General features: G+C 40.6%; 1 protein-coding gene across 5 annotated transcripts in view; it reads left to right on the top strand.

Annotated features, from left to right (window-relative positions):
- Window positions 1-15107, top strand: part of LOC105005954 (immunoglobulin kappa light chain-like) — an 82636-nt gene extending 67529 nt beyond the window's left edge. Inside the window, exons 3-4 of one of the 5 annotated variants that reach the window (XM_034295255.1) lie at window positions 13943-13976; window positions 14574-15107. In XM_034295255.1, the coding sequence (XP_034151146.1) occupies window positions 13943-13976; window positions 14574-14902 (363 nt within the window). In that variant the 3' untranslated portion in view covers window positions 14903-15107. Of the gene's footprint in view, window positions 1-3710; window positions 4283-13942; window positions 13977-14573 lie in introns of those variants that run through there. The other 4 variants (XM_034295256.1, XM_029123082.2, XM_034295257.1 and 1 more) reach the window with 4 other exon arrangements.
- Window positions 15108-17265: the final 2158 nt, after the last annotated feature.

Here is a 17265-nt window from a genome sequence, read left to right as displayed (position 1 = left end):
AAATCACATATGCTTTCATTCTGTTTACATTGTTTGCCCTTTATTAGTAAAACATTAAGTCCTGAATACTCTATGCCATCTATCCACAACATTAAAAAGGTCCTCTCCTGTTTTTTCCCCTCTAAGCTCTTGCAGAAAAGTACATTTTCATAAATGTCGTTGATATCCACATACCTCACAAAAGCAATGAGCTGTGCCTTGCCACTGACATCGGTCGACTCGCTGGAGTGAAAATGCCTCGCCAAGTTTTCCCACAACTTGTTCAACAATATCCGCTCCCAATCTTTCTATTCTGCGGGAAACGGTGTCATTAGACAAAGGCACCGTTTTTAATTTATCCGCGGCATTTTTGTCCAGCATTGTCTCAGCTAATACAACAGCGTCTGGGAGTAACAGGTCCTCAGCGATCGTGAACGGCTTTTTTGCTTTAGCCACGAGCAGTGACACCGCGTATGACGCCTGTAGCGCTTTGGCTGATGTTGTGGAGACTTTGTTTGGCTGATGTTGTGGAGACTTTGTTTGGCTGATGTTGTGGAGACTTTGTTTGGCTGATGTTGTGGAGACTTTGTTTGGCTGATGTTGTGGAGGCATTGTTTCCTGCGATGATCTAAACTCAGCAAGTTTTCTCTTGAAAAAGTCTGATGGTTTTCCAACATGACACTGATGTTTGGTGCTGAGATGTCTCTGGAGGTGCGCCGGTTTCATCGAGCTGTTAGCTAGTTTCTCCCCACAGAAAAAACACAATGCCTGGGGAGGGTTGTCGTTTGTTGCCGTGAATCCCATCAAAACATACCCCTCCTGATATTGATGGTATTTTGTTGGCTCCACTTTGGCTTTCTTTTTTTCTTTATCCTCCATGTTCTCCACTGTAGTATTACTAAGTTTTAACCAGGATTTCATTTAAATGTCTGTTTGTTTCCAGTAGAGTAACTGGCTTCCCGCTAGGCGTGATTCAAATTCTTCTTTGATTTAGGTAGTAATCAAACATTTTATATAAAAATGTGGTTTACATAAACATTTTATTAAAACTATTTTCATATGATATTTTTAGTAATCATGGATGATTTTGTATATCTTTTAAATTAAATTATTAATCATTTAAATGAATTAATCTTTTTTTATATAAATCTCACGTACCCCCTACAGTCCCGCAACGTACCCCCATTTGAGAATCACTGCTCTATGGAATGCTTCTAGTGGGTCTGTGATGTTCATGTTTTGTCGTTCAGATAATGTGTTTCTTCTTTAGTCTCTTAATGCTGAAAGGTGAGGCTGTTTCAATCTATTGATATAGAATGGTGTAGGACAGTGGTGTAGGTGAGTTAGATTACGTTTATTCACAATTACAGGTACCCAACGAATAACCTTGTTTAATGGGTTGACTTATCCCACACAATGAACATAGTGGGAGGGCAAAATTACGAGACCAGAGACAGTTGTTCAGAATCACTGTTGTACTGTAGATACAAATCTAAAAAAGTGACCAACATAATGAAGAACACTGTAGAAAAATAACAAAAAAGCAGGAAGATATTAATTGTTTAATCATTGTCTACCTTATATTAGCTACAATTAGCTGCGGGGAGAGATTTGAGTATAACACTAGTCATGTTAACCAATAAAACATGCTGGAAATGACAGTGCTGCTGCAATGATAATACAGACTGAGAAGGGCTTGTTTTGCATCCTTGTATGAAGTGGTGCTCTCCCCGTATCTGCTCCTAAAATACCTCATACAGGTGAGTCCTAACCTCACATAGAGGGAGACACAAGCAATCAGGCCGTGGAACACTGGACCAGCTCTATACCCTCTACAGGGTGATGGAGGGTTCATGGGAGTTTGCCCAACCAGTCCACATGTGTTTTGTGGATTTGGAGAAGGCATTCGACTGTGTCCCTCGCGGCATCCTGTGGAGAGTGCTTCGGGAATATGGGGTCCTGGGTCCTTTGCTAAGGGCTGTCAGGTCCCTGTACGACCGAAGCAGGAGCTTGGTCCGCATTGCCGGCAGTAAGTCAGACTTGTTCCCTGTGCATGTTGGACTCCGGCAGGGCTGCCCTTTGTCACCGGTTCTGTTCGTAATTGTTATGGACAGAATTTCTAGGCGCAGCCAGGGGCCGGAGGGTGTCAGGTTTGGGGACCACACGATTTCGTCTCTGCTCTTTGCGGATGATGTTGTCGTGTTGGCCCCTTCAAGCCAGGACCTTCAGCATGCACTTGGACGGTTTGCAGCCGAGTGTGAAGCGGTGGGGATGAAAATCAGTACCTCCAAATCCGAGGCCATGGTCCTCAGTCGGAAAAGGGTGGCTTGCCCACTTCAGGTTGGTGGAGAGTGCCTGCCTCAAGTGGAGGAGTTTAAGTATCTAGGGGTCCTGTTCACGAGTGAGGGAAGGATGGAACGGGAGATTGACAGACGGATCGGTGCAGCTTCTGCAGTAATGCGGTTGATGTATCGGTCTGTCGTGGTGAAGAAAGAGCTGAGCCGCAAGGCGAAGCTCTCGATTTACCGGTCAATCTACGTTCCTACTCTCACCTATGGTCATGAGCTTTGGGTCATGACCGAAAGGACAAGATCCCGGATACAGGCGGCCGAAATGAGCCGCTGCTCCTCCACATCGAGAGGGGTCAGCTGAGGTGGCTTGGGCATCTGTTTCGGATGCCTCCGGAACGCCTTCCTGGGAAGGTGTTCCGGTCCCGTCCCACCGGGAAGAGACCCCGGGGAAGAACTGGGACACGCTGGAGGGACTATGTCTCCCGGCTGGCCTGGGAACGCCTCGGTGTCCCCCCGGATGAGCTGGAGGAAGTGTCTGGGGAGAGGGAAGTCTGGGCATCCCTGCTTAGACTGCTGCCCCCGCGACCCGGCCCCGGATAAGCGGAAGATGATGATGATGATGATGATGACAAGCAATCAGTGAACCCAGCTGTAATTAATAAGAACTCTGATTTCCAGCCCTTAGGAACAGTTGCTGTTGGACGGCTTTTCTCCTGCTATCCACCAAGTTCCCTCATTTGAATTCAGCTGTCAATATTATTCTCTGAAGAACTGACCATTTGTACATAGACTTGTATACCCCAAATGACATCATAATTGGAAATATTTTGTTTTTACAAAATAAATATACATGACATAGCTAATGTATTACAAGGACAGGGTTTCATATATACAGGTTCTAGTTAAGTTGTTAACCTCCAATGTCCTCCAAACTGTCAACGCATCAAGAGACAGGAACATTAGTAACAGTTTACCAAAGCTAAAACTGAAACTGGAGGACACCTGATCATTCCTCCAGTTAACATAAATTACATCATATTCAAAGTATTGATCACATTACAATTAAACATGGCATGTATGAGTCCATACATATAATGAGGGAAGTGATAGAGACATAGAGGTTTGAGTTAATTAGAAACCACCAGTAAATGTCTGTTAATTGCATTTCTCCTGACAATGTTGGTCTTCAAACCAGCGGACAGTTAGTGAGATAATGTGATTCATAAAGGTGCAGTTGAAGTACAGGTCAGTATGAATACAGGGCTGAACGAATAATGGGCTGTATGAATACAGGGCTGCAGAAGTACAGGTCAGTAGGAGTACGGGGAAGTAGAACAGGGCAGAACATAGAAGTACAGCAGTTATTTCTATAATGTAATTACAGAACAGTCTTCAACTATATTTTTGTCTTTACCACATTTTGACTTTTTTATAATGTAGATGGAGTACTTGGTAGACCTGCTGTGACCCTGTTCCCTCCATCTACTGAAGACCTCAAGTCCAGTAAAACAACCCTGGTGTGTCTGGCTAGTAACCTGTCTGAGAGGTCCAAGGGGTTAGTAGATGTCAGCTGGACTTCTAACGGTCAATCAGTGACAGATGTTTCTACCAGCCCTGCTGAACAACAACCAGACAAAACCTTCAAGATCAGCAGTTATCTGACCATTGACACTGAAGAGTGGGACAAGGACGTTCACATGTAAAGTGTCATTCGGGTCCACATTCTCTGAGAAAGAGATCAGAAAGTCTAGTTGCAGAATGTAAAGGTCTAGTTTCAGTATGAATGCAATGCAGCTGCTATTTGGTTAGCTGTTTTTAATATTTTATCATTGCTTTGCTGTCAAATAGGTGTTGACAGAGAATTGACATGGATGATATGCTGATGTCTAAGTGCATTACTGAATAAGAAAAAAATAATTATATTGTTAAATGGTTTTAGCTTTGTCTTTCACATCCCTAACTGATGTTGCCAACATGAAATAATTACATGATGGCTAAACCATGATATTTAATAAATAGCATCAAAAAGAACAATTGTTTGTATTTTTTTAGAATCATTCAATTATTGTCAATCTGGAGAACCATTAAAGTGAACCAGGATAGAGGAGATGGTTCTCAGCCAGCAGAGATGACCTACAGTAGTAGTTTACATATAGAATGAAGAGCCTTCTGTTATTACTGTGATATAAGTGTAGGTATATGGAAAATACACAATACATCATGTAGACCTTCTAAATCATTTCAGTCAAATAGCAGATGCCCAGATGGACTTAGAGTAGTGAGTAAATATGTTTTTGTGTCGCCACCTGTGGGACTGGAACCCACAACCCTGGCATGGCAACACCACTCTACTACTAACTGACCTTCATGGGGTCGTCTCTGGATTCCTGTGTTAGTTAACATGTCATTCTATGAAGTGTAATGCATCAAATGTTTCACACTGAGGATTAGTTTTGCAGTTCAGTGAACATTAATAATGACTGAATAAAGATGTACATGATCTTCACAACAGACAGAACCAGTGTTCACCACTGATTTTAGTCCCACCTAAAGACCAGTTGATGGTTTCATATCTAGGATCTGTAGTTATCAGAGTCAGTCAACAGAAATGGGTTCTAGCTCTGACACAGATTTACACAAAGTGATGTGTTTCTGCACACACCCTCACCACTTACTCCCCCTCCTCACCCAAACGCACCTGCTTTCTTCCTCTCATTAATTATTGGTTAATGTTGGTGTGTATGTGGGTGTGTGAGAGAGGGACTTCCCATATCTATAATGAGACCTGCACATTTCCAGAGGACTAGACTGAGTCATTCTACTGAACCTCTGTCCCTCTATAGAACAAAGATAATGTGTTTCAGATCAGTTTGTATTAAACTCCAGTTGATGGAGGTGGAATATGAGTGATGGACTCAGTGTCACAAACACAACAATGATGACACCTACTACTAAAATATAGTTGTCGAAGAAAATAGAGTACAAAACCTAGTTAGTTAGTGATTGTTAAGGTAAGATCATTCATCACTTTAGGGGACACAAAATAATTAACTAATGGTGAAGTATCCTTTATTAATGCTTAATTCCAGCTCAATGGTTACTCAGTGGGCCAAAAGAGTATGAACTAATGGTTTAGCACATAATCCTCTCTTCAAGAATGACAGGATTAACTAATGCCACATTTCCACTGGTGCTTTACTCCGGTACCAGGGCTACAATAGTGATTTATGCTAATGTTGGCTCCAGACTTTTCTCTTTCCACTATACATTTGGTACCAAGGACTTCAGGAGGGGCTCACGTGGGGAGGGAGGAGTAAACTATCAACACGATTTGGTTTTCCGGTTACGAAAAATAAAAGTCAATATTTTTCTGGTACTAAAATAAACAATACCACCATGCTCAGTTTGTTTACAAAATGGCGTTTGAACTTAATAAAGCAAATTTCTTCCTCAAACTCCTGCGACCGGCTCCTTCTCCACCTACACTTGTGACACGCGACTAAACCAGTTTAATAAGTATTTTGTCAAAACTATCTACCTTTAATAGAAGGATTTGGGAGAATTCTGAGGTCATTTTGTGTTGTTATAGGTTCTGCAGGCTACGCTTCGGTTTCAGCGCTCCGTTTCCTATTGAGTCAATGGCATTGCATCACTTCAGTCGTGGCAACTCTTTCCATTGTGTCTTTGCTTCACTGTACTGTTGCTTTTCTTTATTTTATCAGGGATCTGTTTGTTAGATCGGATGAAAACCATCACTAGAAGTCTAAAGCAAACGATACACATCGCCATTCGAATAGAACAACATGCTGCATTTTCACACCACGTCACACATCAATCCCCAAACCCCGCCCTTAGTCCTAAAGTCTGGGGCTTGGCACCAAGTGAGAGCCGGGCTACTCGGCCATGACCTAGTGGCCAACTAGCCCTGGCCTGTGACTTTAGGGTAAAACACCAGTGTTTGGCACCAGTGGAACTGCGGCAAAAGTGTAGGCTATTTGTAAAACAACCACTCTGGAAGAGTGGGAAGAGATGAGTAATGTCTTTTCAGTAGATCTGTAAACAGGAAGTCTTGTGCAAAAAACAAAAACAAAAAGGCACGTTAATCAGTCAATCAAATCTTATTTTGTCAAGCCCTTTTTACATTTCACAAGTTCTAATAGAGCAGTGATGTTTTACAAATGTGTAAAATTCCTTCAGGTTCACCTAATATAGTAAAATCTGGTAAAAGGATTAGACAATTGCAAATTACCTTAATGTTAACATGAATATAACATGTCTGAGCAAGCTAGCAAAGTGCTAACCGAAACTAACAAACATGTGACTGGAGGTAGCATAAAGCTAACTGGAGCCAGCTAACAGGAACTAGCTAATCGCTAACCCTTACAGTACACCAATTGTTTTAGGAACCAAAAATTCCTAAAAAATACAGTTACAAAATTCTATTATATTAATCCTAGGGATACTGTCAGGAGTATTGTTCACGAAAATAACATGTCCATACAGTAAGGCAATCAAAGGAAGGCACCACAATCATGGCATTTTAAATTCAACATGGGTTTTCTGTCTAGTTCAGTGGTTCCCAACTCCGGTCCTCGATTACCCCCAACAGCACACATTTTTGTTATAGCCCTGGACAAGCACACCCACACAGTGAGCTATTTTTGCTGATGGTGGGCCGCAGGAGGCTATAATGTCGTACAGCCAGCGGGCCACCAGCTTTTGCAGCTTTTCTCCTGATCTCAATTTGCATAAGCTAATTTGCATCTCAGGCGGCTTTCCACCAGCGGCCCGACTGCGCTACGCTGGCGGCTAGCCGCCGAAAAGAGGGCGTGCGCTTTAGTCTGCTGTATCTGCTTGTGTTGCCATTTTCTTCCAGCAGAGATGCTATTGTACCCCTTTTATTCTTGTACTGATTATTTGTATAAATTTAATTTTAATTTTGTTAGATCTTAGTGTATAGAATTTTGGTCAACATTGGTAGTTTATAAATAAAATAGACTTTGACAACTGCACTATTGCTTGTGTAAAGGACCTTTGTGTAGACATACAGTAAACACATAGAAACAGCCGTCTCTCGCCATTGCTTACCATAATATTTTCCCAAACTAATGGCCATTTTCCACTGCATGGTACTGGCTCAACTACTCGCTTATAGCCTTGACTTTAATGTTTCATGGGGGACAGTTCTTTACTGTGTTTAAACACCGCCGTTTTCTTAGATGGTGCTGTAGCGATGTGTAAGGCAAGACAATAGCCATTTGGAATCCCACGCTGTTGTATCGTGAAAACTAATAGGATAATTTTAGTGACTTGGTTCTTTCGTTCAGGAACAACTCTTGTTCAAAGTGTGTATGGTACAAGCTATATTCTCTGAATTGGACAATACAACATGTGGATTATGACATTGTTTTACTACAATTTGATGAATCCCGAAACAAACGAAGATCCCAATGTTTTTGGACATCGGACTGAAAATTGTTAAATGCTGAGTCACCTACATAGCTATGGTGAGTTCTGTTCTACGCTATTATAAATAACTACCGTTAAGTAGCACTAAACCTGCACTTGTTACAATTCCGTTACTGATGTGTCTTGTGTGTCTTTGTGTATCCAAATTGTTCTTAGCTAGCCTGTGTGTGTCTTATGCTGCCGGTTTTTTAAACCTCTTTTCTAAACATTGCTGTTAGGTGATGACGTTTTCTGTAGTTTTTTTTCCCGGAGGAGGATGACTGTGTGGCAGTAGTTCCACGCCTGTGGCTCAAAGGGGGACTTTGCTACTGGCCACCTGACAGCATCACCAGCAGGACATCCTTGAGCCACAACAAGTTTGCCAGAACTTGTTCACCACCTGAAAACACCTGGGAGGCTGTCCCTTATAAGCTCATCAAGCATGCAGGTGAATTTGAAAACGTAATAACAATTTGAAACTTGGAATGAAAATATGTTTTGCAGGGTAAATGCTTATAAAACCTTCACTTTTCTTAGACACGTGAGAGACCGGACGTGTGTATCACCAGAGGAGCAAAAATCCTTCCAGCGTGGGCCCCTACAACCCCAAGGACGCACATCTACACCACAACACGTCCACAACATATGTTGCATTTCAATTCATTTGGACATGTTTATTTTGTATGCTTGCTGCATAATGCATGTTTTTTTGTATGCATCTTGCACTATTTGAAATAAATTTTTGATTTGTGATGTGACCAAAATTATTATTAAGGATTTTTATAAAACCTAATATTGGGGTGTGAGGCATCCCGTTGGGTTTATTGCATAAAAGAGGTTAGCCGCCGTCGAGCCGCTGATCAGGGTATTGTTGGAAGGCATTGTAATGAAAGCGGCCCACCGGCGGCCCGACTGCAATGCACGCTATAAAAAAAGTGTCACTGGCATGTTGCTTGCTGGGCAATTCAATGAGAGCCTGATAATTAGTTGACAAGTTGAGTCAGCTGTGCTTGGCTGGGGCTACAATGAAAATGTGTACTGTTGGGGAACGTGGTTGGGAACCACTGGTCTAGTTCATAGTTATAAAATGACTATGCTTTTCCAACTCTCTACACTTTAACAGGCAGGTTTTGAAAAAAAGAAAACATGGCTTTTCCTTCAAGAGTTAAGAAAATGCACAGGTGTTTGTTTGGATCTAATTCAGTTCCAACACAATGCAACATGTCTCTATGTATACCCATTTCAAACAATAACCCTAAATGTGACCATAAGCTTTGTGCGCATCATACCTGTTTGAAGATGCAAGTAGCCAGCCTACATTAGTAATAATGGTTGCTGCACTGTAATCATATGAACACATTGGATTATTTTATGAATAATGTATAGTACTTAGCCTGTTCATGCAAACAACTTGCTACATGAATTCATGTCCTGCATCAACATTAAACAATTACAGTACAAACTGTGGGTTCCCACAAAAAAAGACACAAGTTTATGTCCTGTGTCATCATGAACAAATGACACTACACATTGTTTGTTAATGCATTTGTAAATCATTAATAATTTAAGGGTTGTCTTTATTAACTGTTTGTTCATGTCATTGTTCATCATTCATTCATGTTAACTACTGTATTCAGTAATGGTAGTTCATGTATCCTTATTGGTTACCCATTGAAGCCCCTCCCTCAGGTCCTCCCTATCTGTCTTCTTATAGGTTACCTATAGTGGCTCCTCCCTCAGGCCCTCCCTGTCTGTCTCCTTATAGGTTACCTATGGAGGTCCCTTCCACTGGTCCTCCCTGTCTGTCTCCTTATAGGTGGGTCCTTCAGTCTCTCCTCTCCTCACACTCCAACCTGTTCATCTCTCATCTGGACAGTAAGGGTTGTTCACATCACACACTGACAACATGCTGGGGACACTCTGCACTCTCATCACTGCTCTAACATGTAAGGAGTCTGACTTACTGGAGGTTTTACTTCATGTTTTATTAATAATGAGTCTGTATGTTTCTCTTTACTACATGTCATCTTATTTCCCAGGTGTCCTCTCCTAAATTCACATCTAATCATCAGTCTAAATCAGATTATCGTTTGATTATTAATAATGTGGAGGAGTCAGACTCAGCAGTGTATTACTGTCAGACATGGGACAACTCTGCTACAGAACACGTATCACAGTGACAAACACAATGACAAAAACCTCCTCACCAAATATACTCACTTCTGCTTTCAGATGTTCTGAATATAGACACTAACTGAATGTCAAGTCATCCTGAACCAGTGTGTCTTCAGTATGATAACAGACCATGTTGGTGTTTTACTGAACCCTCCTATACATTTAGTAGAATGTTATTAACTAGTAAACCTACTTAGTATTAATAGTACTAATAGAAAACCCCATGTATCATATAATCACCATGATAGTCAGTCCCCTGTTTTACAGTAGAGAGATAACATCAGCAGTAATTTAATGAATTACTATACCTTCATTTCAACAAGGAACACAGATTGAGATTGAGACCACGGTCTCTTTTACAGCTGGGCCTGCATATACATTTTAAAACCCAGAAAATCATATTGTATGATTTTTAAATAATTAATTTGCATTTTATTGCATGACATAAGTATTTGATCACCTACCAACCAGTAAGAATTCCATCTCTCACAGACCTGTTAGTTTTTCTTTAAGAAGCCCTCCTGTTCTCCACTCATTACCTGTATTAACTGCACCTGTTTGAACTCGTTACCCATATAAAAGACACCTGTCCACACACTGAATCAAACAGACTCCAACATCTCCATAAAGGCCAAGACCAGAGAGCTGTGTAAGGACATCAGGGATAAAATTGTAGACCTGCACAAGGCTTGGATGGGCTACAGGACAATAGGCAAGCAGCTTGGTGAGAAGGCAACAACTGTGGGCGCAATTATTAGAAAATGGAATAAGATCCAGATGACGGTCAATCTCCCTCGGTCTGGGGCTCCATGCAAGATCTCACCTCGTGGGGCATCAATGATCATGAGGAAGGTAAGAGATCAGCCCAGAACTACACAGCAGGACCTGGTCAATGACCTGAAGAGAGCTGGGACCACAGTCTCAAAGAAAACCATTAGTAACACACTACACCGTCATGGATTAAAATCCTGAAGCGCACGCAAGGACCCCCTGCTCAAGCCAGCACATGTCCAGGCCCGTCTGAAGTTTGCCAATGACCATCTGATGTTCCAGAGGAAGAATGGGAGAAGGTCATGTAGTCTGATGAGTCAAAAATAGAGCTTTTTGGTCTAAACTCCACTCGCCGTGTTTGGAGGAAGAAGAAGGATGAGTTCAACCCCAAGAACACCATCACAACCGTGAAGCATGGAGGTGGAAACATCATTCTTTGGGGATGCTTTTCTGCAAAGGGGACAGGACGACTGCACCGTATTGAGGGGAGGATGGATGGGGTCATGTATCGCGGGATCTTGGCCGACAACCTAAATCCCTCAGTAAGAGCATTGAAGATGGGTCGTGGCTGGATCATCCAGCATGACAACAACCCAAAACACACAGCCAGGGCAACTAAGGTGTGGCTCCGTAAGAAGCATCTTAAGGTCCTGGATTGGCCTAGCCAGTCTCCAGACCTGAACCCAATAGAAAATCTTTGGAGGGAGCTGAAAGTCCGTATTGCCCAGCGACAGCCCTAAAACCTGAAGGATCCGGAGAAGGTCTGTATGGAGGAGTGGACCAGAATCCCTGCTGCAGTGTGTGCAAACCTGGTCAAGAACTACAGGAAATGTATGATCTCTGTAATTGCAAATAAAGGTTTCTGTACCAAATATTAAGTTCTGCTTTTCTGATGATCAAATACTTAAGTCATGCAATAAAATGCAAATGAATTACTTAAAAATCATACAATGTGATTTTCTGGATTTTTGTTTTAGATTCGGTCACTCACAGTAGAAGAGTACCTATAAAAAATTTACAGACTTCAACAAGTTTTTTAAGTGGGAAAACTTGCAAAATCAGCAGTGTATCAAATACTTGTTCTCCCCACTGTATATACAAAGAGGTGATTCCCCTGATAGCACAAGAACGTGCGTTACCTGAAGCTGCTACAAGCAACACAAAAATAACAATCCTCTACATGTTTAAAATGGGGGACAAGAGTCTTACGTTAAAGTCTGGTCTGCAGGCTTATTCTATAACCAAGGAGCATAACAAGGAAAAGGCAGTCATACCCAACTCTGGATATCACAGGGGCCTCTAGTGTAATGCAGGCTTGAGACATGGTTTTATGATTTATAATTCTAATGTTGATTAGTGATGATAAATAAAGTAATTTAAGAAGTGCTTTATAGACAAACATGAGAACATGTTGTTCTTGTCTAATGTGAAGTGAATTTCCACCCTTGTTTTGATATAAAACACAGGATTATCATGGGTGTTAGCTACAGAACTCTAAGTGGCCAATGATAAGTAGCATCCAGTGGTTTAAGTGTGGATGCCATAGCATGCATGTAGATAATATCCCCATCATCTACAACAGACATAAGAGTAGCTTGCACAATTTGTCTTCTCTTTGTGGAGGACAAGTACATCCTGTTTCAATAGAAGAAGCCTAGCTTGACTTTTAGCCTTTGACTAAGTTCATCCACATGCATTTTAAAAGACAGCTTATCATCCAGCCATATCTCTAAGTATTTATATGCAGTGACCTGGTTTATTCAAGAGGGTATGCACACTTGACAAATGTATAAATTAATAATATTATGACATTATGATTTTAAACAAGTGAACTAACAAATTCTTGTTTCATTGGATGTAAAGCTATTTATTTACATTGCTATTATACTGTAAATACTGAATCCTTTTGATAGTTTATTAGTGAATGTAATTTAAATATCTGAAGTTAATTTTGCAGAATGTGAAAGGTTGAGATAGAGGCCCCTCCCCTGGTCCTCCCTGTCTGTCTCCTTATAGGTTACCTATAGAGGCCCCTCCCTTTGGTCCTCCCTGTCTGTCTTATAGGTGGGTCCTTCAGCCTCTCCTCTCCTCACACTCCATGTGTGTCATCATGTATTAATGGTTTGATTGTTTTGGTCCTCCCTGTCTGTCCAGACCAAGACCACAGGACAGGAGGTCACTATGGACTGTAACAGGACAGGAGGTCACTATGGACCGTAACAGGACAGGAGGTCACTATGGACCGTAACAGGACAGGAGGTCACTATGGACTGTAACAGGACAGGAGGTCACTATGGACTGTAACAGGACAGGAGGTCACTATGGACTGTAACAGGACAGGAAGTCAATATGGACTGAAACAGGACAGGAGGTCACTATGGACCGTAACAGGACAGGAGGTCACTATGGACTGCAACAGGACAGGAGGTCACTATGGACTTTAACAGGACAGGAGGTAACTATGGACTGTAGCAGAACAGGAGGTCACTATGGACTGTAACAGGACAGGAGGTCAACCAGGACTGTAACAGGACAGGAGGTCAGTATGGACTGTAACAGGACAGGAGATCACTATGGAGTGTAACATTGCCAGATATGATGGAAACTCTGTCCGTTGGTATAAACAGGTTCCTGGTGGGGTTCTTCAGTATGTTCTGAGATATAGATATGGTGACAGTTTTCCTTCCTATGAGACAGGATTCTCCTCCATTCGGTTCAACTCTAAATCAACATCACAATTAGATTATCAGTTGATCATTAAACAGGTGGAGTCAGGAGACTCAGCAGTGTATTACTGTCAGACATATGATGATACTGATAATGAGTTCAAATCTCAGTGATATACATCATGACAAAAAATAACTAAATAACACTTCTGCTTTTTGACAGATAGGCTAATGCAGCTTAATATTATAAGAGCCAGTTCAACAGAATCTTTTATTATTGATCACAATGATGGACTCTAAATACTGTACTTGCAAAAAGTCTAAAGTGAAGACATTGTCTGAACAACATGATAATCCTCTACACCATCATGATCTACATTATTATTATTAAGTCAATATTGGATTTTGCATGGATTTACATGGACTGGACTCAAACAGCAGAATGTGACACTATGCTTCATAATGTTTTCAAAGAGAATGAATTCCTAGAAGTCCCTGATCTGTTGGTAGAGAGTGAATCTCTGTCTAAATGGGCTGTTTCAGTTCCTGTCCTCGCAGTAGTGAGAGTGAGGAGGTTTTTGTACGACCAAGTAAACAAACTGAATCACTGTGGTAATCGGACAAGGAACCAAGCTCATTGTCACTGGTGAGTACCCTGAACATTTGTTCAAATAACTGTTGAATATGTTGTTTGTTTATAATAATATTGGTCATATATTATAATTTTTCTTTTTATTGATAACATGTGATCTGTTATAAATTATTCAATATTTTGAAATAATTTCTGTTTAGATTGTCCACAGAGGATAGTTTTAAATAACACTTAGTTTTATACAGTTAGTATTTTATCTGTCCTTTATATAAAAAATATGTATGTATATATTCTACCATCATTTCTGGGGGTCATCTACATTCATTTTCTGTTATGCACATGTTCTAATGTCTATATAAACGGAATCAGTTCTCTATATGTGTCATATGTGTGTAAAGCATTTCTCCTTCACAATTAGATACAGTCTTGGAGGACTGATTATGTAGCAATAAATGTCATCCTACATGTTAAAATAACATAAAATAATCAGACACAATACCATTACTTCTGTTATTTTAGACATAACAAACAATAGTTTCACATTTTTATTTATATTTGAATTAGTGTGTCAATGTCCTCTTCATTAAGGGAAGTGATCTATCATAAATTCTGTTTGCCTTTTTACCATATCTTGACCCTTTTATAATGTAGATGGAGATCTTGGTACCCCTGCTGTGACCCTGTTCCCTCCATCCACTGAAGACCTCAAGTCCAGTAAAACAACCCTGGTGTGTCTGGCTAGTAACCTGTCTGAGAGGTCCAAGGGGTTAGTAGATGTCAGCTGGACTTCTAACGGTCAATCAGTGACAGATGTTTCTACCAGCCCTGCTGAACAACAACCAGACAAAACCTTCAAGATCAGCAGCTATCTGACCATTAACACTGAAGAGTGGGACAAGGACGTCCTGTTCACATGTAAAGTGTCATTTGGGTCGACATACTCTGAGAAAGAGATCAGAAAGTCTAGTTGCAGAATGTAAAGTTGTAGTTTGAGTAAATTAGTAAAACAGTAGTTTTACTTTTTTAGAGTGGGTTTTAACAACATGTCAGTATTGATGAAATATCTTTACTTACACGTATAAATTAACCTTTTCCAAAAATACTACAAAATACACTGGGTGAGGAAACCAGTAAACTGTATTCTTATTCATAGTTTCATCATTGCAGTATTGTCTGGATATTAAATAAAAGCATTCCAAAGAAATAAAGTTGTATTTGTTCATGTTGATCAGATTTCAGTTAGTTACTAAATTAGCAAACCTGTGTGTGATTTCTGTTTTAGGTCATATGTTTGTTCTATGTAATGCAATGTATTAGTGTCATTGAATACAGTATTTTTATGTTATGAGTCAGAGAACTGAAAATAGCCTGCAGTTCTTTGAACGTCCACCAGATGACCACATAGGACCATCAACGACTAACAGTGATTCTTGAAGCACAATCTCTAAAACCATGAACACTTGTAGCCAATGCATTCACCAAGTGTGCCAATCTGAATGCAAATTCTCTGCTTTAAACTTACTGTAGTTAGTCATTTTAGAACACACTTTTTGCCGGATTGTAAACACAACTCACTGCTTTACACTTAGTTTGTAATTTTATAACACACTTCCAGCTAAAATATAAATGTTGGTCTCCACATTGCTACACTATTTCACCAATTGCCTTTCCACACTGACACATGTGATAGAATTTTTAGATAACGAGCTCAAACACAAATCACTATAAATTGGCCACAGGTACACTTTATAACATTTCTGGACACCCTCCACAACAGACTAATCCCCAATGACCAGAGGCCAGAGCAGACAGGTACATTACCATCTGGGACAATGTTAGTTTCCACCAGCTCCTGTGGTCTACAGTTGATTCTCAGGTCACCCCCTCTTCATCACACTCAAAATTCCCCCATACTCTCCATTCTTGAATCCTATTGAAGATTTCTTCTCTGCATGGCGTTGGAAGGTGTATGATCACCAGCCCCACCAACTCCCCCAACATCCCCCTTCTACAGGTAAAGGAGGAGGCTTGTGGAGTCGATCAGGGGTCATGCCAGGCCTGGATACGGCACTGCAGGCAATACTCTCCACACTGCTCAAGACAACAATGCATGTTGATGTTGATTCATTCTTATGGCCAGACCAAATATATTTTTCTGTTCTTTTTTTTCTAGCACAAATGTTTTTGTTTTCATTGACAGCGTTTTTGTTGTTTGTGGAGTTTTAGAACATCTTGAGAAATCAAATAACATTCCTCTCATTCTTATTTATTGATAGTGCGTTATGTTTGAAATACACATCCACACATCCATACTTGATACCTTTGTTTACTACCTGTATGATAAAACTTGAATGCATGATCAAGATTGCCATCTACTATGTCCTGCTCACAGAAAAAGCATTTAGCTGTATATGTTTAGTGAGTCATCAGGTGTTAGGAGTGAGTCTTATGTTTAGTGTTACAGTTAGAATGTTTGGGTTGTGGTTAGACTGAGGTTCATTTAAAGATTAGTGTTAGTAATAAAAAAGTGTTTTTACTTTGATGTCATAATTTACATAGATACATTAGACATGTCTTTTTCACAAATCATATTATTGTTTTTAATCAACAGTGATTGTAGCTACTGATGGGTTACCTACAAAGGCCCCTCCCCCATTCCTCCCTGTCTGTCTCCTTTATAGGTTACCTATAGAGGCCCAACCCTCTTGTTATTCCTGGTTGTCTCTCTATAGGTTACCAATGGACACCCCTCCCTCTGGTCCTTTCTGTCTGTTTCCTTATAGGTGGGTCCTTCTGTCTCTCCTCTCCTCACACTCCAACCTGCTCATCTCTCATCTGGACAGTAAGGGTTGTTCACATCACACACTGACAACATGCTGGGGACACTCTGCACTCTCATCACTGCTCTAACATGTAAGGAGTCTGACTTACTGGAGGTTTTACTTCATGTTTTATTAATAATGAGTCTGTATGTTTCTTATTACTACATGTCATCTTATTTCCCAGGTGTCAGTGGTGTGACTGTGGTGACACAGAAGCCTCCTGTTGTGACAGTGAGGAAAGGAGAGATGGTCACTATGGACTGTAACCTGGGGATGTTGATGTTGTTCATTGGTATAAACAGGTTTCAGGTTACCATCCTCAACAACGATGACACACATCCATTCTTTCAATTCCGTTTTAGATATCCTTAACCTGGTTTGAGTCAATGATTTTCTTATGAAAGTGATGTTAACAATTCAAATTAAAGCAAATTAATGTGCTATAAATGCAAGACTCAATGAGTTTCTCTAACAGCCGGGCCCTAATGTATCTTGTTAGTCATTCCCTTATGTTTACATTA

The sequence above is a fragment of the Esox lucius genome, chromosome 11, assembly GCF_011004845.1.
Source record: "Esox lucius isolate fEsoLuc1 chromosome 11, fEsoLuc1.pri, whole genome shotgun sequence".
NCBI lineage: Eukaryota > Metazoa > Chordata > Actinopteri > Esociformes > Esocidae > Esox > Esox lucius.
Note: the sequence above shows the minus strand (reverse complement) of the source record. Positions and strands in the feature narration are given on the sequence as shown.